The sequence below is a fragment of the Lissotriton helveticus genome, chromosome 1_1 (genome assembly GCF_964261635.1).
Source record: "Lissotriton helveticus chromosome 1_1, aLisHel1.1, whole genome shotgun sequence".
Taxonomy (NCBI): domain Eukaryota; kingdom Metazoa; phylum Chordata; class Amphibia; order Caudata; family Salamandridae; genus Lissotriton; species Lissotriton helveticus.
In genome coordinates this window covers 1000490066-1000496065 of record NC_136057.1, presented here as the reverse complement: position 1 = coordinate 1000496065, position 6000 = coordinate 1000490066, and the positions used below count along the sequence as shown (strand labels likewise).

Sequence of the window (6000 nt, the reverse complement as noted above, 5' to 3'; positions counted from 1 at the left end):
GGGATATAGTGGATTTGGATACATATAGGCTGTTGCTCTTAGCGATGGAGCTTCTGGATCCCATTTTCGACTGTTGGGGCTCTGTAGCGGTTTAATGATTCTGCTTTAAATTTAGAACCTTAATTCGTATGCCACTTCTGCTCATGATGTCATATTTTTAAGCAGGAATTCACGCAATTTATAGCATACCAGGACATTTTATTTTTACATACAAATTAAAGTCTCCATGCATACTCACAACTTTCTTAAATGCAACAGTTACACCAATCTCGATGTAGCCTCTGCAGTCCAGATGACAAAGTGTCACCTTTTGAGACAAGAATAGTCACTTGTTGATGTCAGCTCTTCAGTGGGGCACCAGCCTACCTTGCCGTTCAGGTCACCGGAACAGCAGGCTAGAGCCTACTATTCACTCACCATAGCACTTGGAAATCGAAACCAATCCAATGCTAGTCTACTCTCAGCCAAAGATACCAAAAGGGAGTGTTCTGGCTGGGGAAAAAATACATAGGGCATCGTTACGATGTCGGTCGGTAAGCCTTCGTCCGCTCGTCAGAGGCTAACCGACTAACACCTTAGGTTTACAGACCGACCGTTGAATTTCAATGTCAGCGGTTGGAGTGTAAACCGGCCGGTCATTCAACCTCACCAGTCGGATACCCATCATAATCCATTACGGACGGTGTTTCCGTCATCAGGATTATGATGTCTGTTTAACAGCCTTTCCACGTCGGGCTCTCCGACATGGTAAGGCTGTTGGGAAGAGACTTCCCTCCATGGCCTGCGACTGTGGGCCTGGGGGCACCTATGGTGCCCCCACTGAAAGTCCCTGCACTGTGTGGCAGGCACCATGAGGTGCCTGACACACTGTTTAAGGATTTACACAAATGCCAATTTCTCTATGGGAGCTTGTGCAGCAGGCGATTTCCGCCTGCCACACAAGCTCCCATAGAGAAATGGGAGGTTGCGACCTCAAAATGTGCGTTGCATTGTAATCCAGAGCTCAGAACTTGCGACCTATGGTCAGATAGTTCCCACACCAAGGCTGTGTCGTTGGAGGCAACTCCAACCGACATCGTAACAGGGCACATAATATCATGCTAAACTATGGTCGCAGACAGAAAAACACCTAAACCAAATCACTGACCCAAAGGAAACTAGCAGGACAAGCTAACTGTGGTGGTCTCTCTTGGAGGCTTCCATCATAACTTGTTCCTCCATTGACAATAATGTTGTTCTTTATATTTCCTATCTCATATAGCATTGTAAAGTGCTCTGATACCCGCAAGGGTTATGTTCGCACTATATAAAACTGTATAAATAAATAAATAAATAACTGGCAGCTTTTAAGACCTTGAACACCTTACAGAATGTTGCTGGCTAATGAATGTTTCTTCCTTTATCCACAAACATCAGCAACATAACTCAAATAAGCATTTACACAAACTTTAGTCCAAGCATTGGTGTTAAATTCATAACAAGTTCAATGTTTTAAATTTATTTAATACATATTATTACAAAATACAATAACAGTGAAAGTTTCACATTATGGAATTTCTTAAGTGAGGTAAGGAATGATGTACTGATTCCCATTTAGACTCGTCCTTAATCAGACAAACTAATCACTACTCGAGAAGTACTAATCCCCTCAGAGTAGAAGGAATATCAAGATCACATTGACATGAGGAGGAAAGATGAGGACAGTGCTAGCCATAGCTCATCGAGGGTTCATGCTTTTGGAAATTAATGGCAATACAGTGTGTTGCCTATTTATTGTGCATGTAAGTTTTCTGAAAGAGCTCAAGAGTCTAGAAAGGGAAGCAACTATACTGCCCAACTCCATCAGCAGTACTTTCAATTATTATAATAGGGTCCTAATAGGACAGCGGCACTTCCTCAGATATGGAATCTTTGAAATCAGGGTTGTACCTCAAGCATCCATTCTTCAGAAATTGCTGATAATGAAGTGATGTATGGTAATGAAATAGGAAAGCAAACTTTGCAAGTGCCTGGCGAGAGCATGTTTGTACCCATATTTACAGTCTTTTTATACAACAGCTAGTGAAGCACCGCAAGAAGGTGGTTCTGGCTGAATGATACAGCTTATCCGGAAAGGAGTGTTAGACGTGCACAAAACACATCGAAGGTATCAATCAACTTAATGCGAAAGAAGAAGGAGAAGGTCCCATAAAGTAACTTTATGCGTATCACCTTTCTTCGAGTCGGATGTCTCATTTCTTTTAATTAACTCACAACTACAAAACTTTCTATTTACAACTGGTTCCAACACCTCACAATTATAATACTATGTTCATAAAGTGGTCCATCTAGCTGCACCTCCTCTCATATGGAGCTTGTGGAATAAAAGTTGCTTTCTAAACTCCACAAATTTTTCTAAATAAAACAAAATACAATGAAGTGTTCTCAGGCACAATTAATCACAATGAACAAAAATATGGTCTGAAAAGGAAGCTAGGGTAAAACAGTATTCTGTGTAAAAATATTCTCATCCCCAATGGACAAGTTCTGGTAAGAGCTGATGGCCCAGACCTGTTCGTGTGATAGGCACATGATTACATCTGATGCCTAGGTCTCTACAGGTAACTGAATTTTTTGCCCTTGATCTTAAATGGAAAAAGAGTGGCTGATAAAAATATAAAATAAATTAGATATGTTGTCAGTGTAGTGAAAATACTAACATCTCGGTTCATGAATTAGAAATGTTCCGAACTATTAAAATGCTTTGCATTTCATACAATACCTACAACCCTCCACCCTAACAGGGGTGGACCTTCATCTTAAATGAAAAACAGTTTTGTTGGTTAGTCAATGTGGTTTTCCAGAGACACGAATTTATTCTGGAGATAAAAAGACACTCCTTCTATTTCCATGGTTTGCCAGTGAGGCCGGTGCTGACAAGAGAGCGAGCGCTCATGGAGGAGCTGGCGGAAGCGGGGGTTTGGCTTGTCCACGAGTTGGCAGTCTTGGAATCCTGTCTTCCTGATGAAAGTCGACTAAGACGGCCTGAAAATAAAGAAGAAATCAATAAACCGATCACTTGTGAAATAAATACATTCTCTTTATATGATGAGGATACATCTGAGATCACAACTCACGTTGGTACTATATGAAACACTGCAATTAAATAAAATGCCATTTCACTTCCTGCTCAACATTGTTTTTCCTTAGACCTGGTATTTTGTTCCCAAAATTAACAAGATGGTTTTTAATGTTGAATTTACATCACATTTACATCACCATAGTCTCTGAGCAGCATCTGCCCTTTTGGAACTCTCATTCGTGTCATTGTGGAATCCGAAAAGAAAGGGGATTCTTTAGTTTGTACTGTTTTTAAACACAGCAGTCAGCAGCTCTGGCTCTATACACTGTTACTTGTTTTCATATGATTTACAAAATCCTGAAAGAACCACTGATTCCTCAGAGATATTCCATGGAATAGGACTGTATTTTACATTTGTTTTACTTGAGAGGTTTCGTCTACTTTATGGTAAGACTTCATATATCTGCCTCCTTCGAACCTCTGAAAAATACTAGTCCAATTTCTCATTCCTGACAATAACCTTCGTGCTGGTCAAATAGCTACCAGGTTTTTTGTTCTTGTCCATTGGTCGTTTAGTTTCTTCTGCATCTTCTCTACGCTCAGAAGCCTAGTTCTGGATTCTGAGGTTGTAAGATAAACATCTAACTCTCTTACTGTGACAAGCCATATTCTATCAGGCCGAAGTTGTATCTTTTCCAACAGAGAAAGGGCGTGTCCTGTAACATTGTGTGGTCGCAGTTCTGGAGCACAAAACTGAAATAACTCAAGCTGTAGAAATGAGCTTGCTCATGCTCCCATGGTCGCCAAGGCAGTATATTAGGATAGGATAGAATAGGGTAGGATAGGATGAAGATTTATAAAGCGCACTAATACCCGTAGGTGCCAAGGCGCTTGGCGATAGAGAAGAAGAGAGGAGAGTGCAAACCTGCTGACTAAACTGAAAAAGCCAAGTTTTCAGCAGCTTTTTGAACACTGGAAGCAATTCTACCTGGGAAATCGAGGAAGGTAAGGTATTCCAAAGTTTTGCTGCCACACCGAGAAGAAATGGTCGCCCCCATCTGGCTTTGCGGACTCTAGGGGGTGATCAATTTTCTTTGGGAGCAAGATCTCAAAGCCCTCCCAGGCATATACCATTTAAACATGGTTTTCAGCTGCTGCGAGCCTTTATTATGCAAGGCCTTGTGAACCGTACATAGGGCTTTGAAAGAGATTTGCTTCCTAATAGGGAGCCAGTGCAAAGTACGAAGTCCCTTCTTTGCTGAGTGCCGTTTGGGGATATTAAGGATCAGCCTGGCAGCCTCGTTTTGTACAACCGGAATCCTTTTAAGAAACAGCAATTCCTAAATGATGCTTTCCTAGTGGAGCTATAATGCTGAATCTCTGAAGAAAACATACAAGTGAACAGCCAATTAATGCCTTTTCCTATTGAAGCAGGGCTGTGACAGAAACAAAAAAGATACTTCATTTTGTTCTGTTCATTAAAAAAAATAAGAAGAAGACTCACAGAATTGCATTTCATCATCTTTCCCACTGCAGTTCCATCACCAGACATTTTGTCTGTAAGATGACTATGGCTCCAAATGTCCAAGCTACTTTCTTTTAACAAGAAATCTATAGAACAACTAAAATGTGTCCCCTTGACGGAACCACAACTTCCAAAGTAATATTTTTTGGGGGGAAGCTGTAACCTTTACGTGCGAATGGAGGAGGTCATGGAGTGACTTTACTTGACTTCAACTTCACATGATCAGAATTGTCATAGAAAAAAACAGGTGTGCATACGTAGCATTTTTAAAAGTTCAGAAAACCTAAAATTATATGAAAAATCTTGGCATTTCCTAACTTCACCTGCCCTAACCCCAGCGAAAAACATCACCCTTAAACTGACTTGTTCCAATATTTTGGCCTGTTTTTTAACTATAGTTCAGGTATATGCACCCTAGTTGCAGCTGGAAGGCACCACCTGCCAAGCAAAAGGGGGTATGAGGGTGTGATGCCACTTTACTGCCAATGACTTAGACAAGGGTTCTCCAAAGTCGGTCCTAGAGGGCCTGATCCATGCCAGATTTTTAGCATATCCACATTTAGATAAATGTAGTTATCTTAAAAATCTGGCATGGATCAGGCCCTCCAGGACAGACTTTGGAAAACCCAGACTTTGACAACTAATGTTGTTGCTCCACAGTGTACCTGTTTCCTCATCTCGATCACCACCTTAAGCCATAGGGCCATCACTTGAATTAAGCACAAAAGGAGTATGAAGCAGGACAACGGTGGGACTGTGGCACGGTGGTGCTGGTTGTCAGTACTTAACAACAGACTGTCTATATTGCTTGATATCCCTTTTTGGTATTACCACATCTTTAATTTTGTGACTTTTTCCTTTTGGTTGCGATCAGCGTTTTTCCTGCAAGTGTTCATAAATAATAGGACAAGTTATTTACTTTTGGTAAAGCCTTATCTGGTAGAGACTGTATCTAGCTGCAGATTCCTTAGCATTGAATTTCCAAGGCGTCAGACTTGATTCAGAAGGTTTTTCTTCGAGCAATACCTTTGGTGCTTGTAAGTGTCGTTGGTCAGCTCTACGTGACGTCATCAGTGGCATCCGTACCGGAAGTGACGTCAACATCACCTATATTGGTGCCACCTCGTGGCGCTGACGTGTTACTTTTCACGAATTTCCACACCAGAAACGTAGAGCAATGAAGAGTACAGACACTAGTGTGTTTAAAACCTAGTGCCCTGAAACGGAACAACCTTGACCCTAGAAACTTGTCCACAGTGCGGAGAGGATGAGTGGGTCGATAAGAAATCTGCGGCTAGATACTGTCTCTACCAGATAAGGTGTTACCGAAGATAAGTAACTTTTCCATCTGATAGAAACATCAAGCTGCAGATTCCTTACCTTTGAATAGATACCAAAGCAATGCCATCCCCAG

General features: G+C 41.4%; 1 protein-coding gene across 2 annotated transcripts in view; it reads right to left on the bottom strand.

Annotated features, from left to right (window-relative positions):
* Positions 1–1479: 1479 nt before the first annotated feature.
* Positions 1480–6000, bottom strand: part of CEP41 (centrosomal protein 41) — a 153471-nt gene continuing 148950 nt past the window's right edge. For both annotated transcript variants that reach the window (XM_078677529.1, XM_078677532.1), the window contains exon 11: positions 1480–3024. In XM_078677529.1, the coding sequence (XP_078533655.1) occupies positions 2882–3024 (143 nt within the window). In that variant the 3' untranslated portion in view covers positions 1480–2881. The remainder of the gene's footprint in view (positions 3025–6000) is intronic.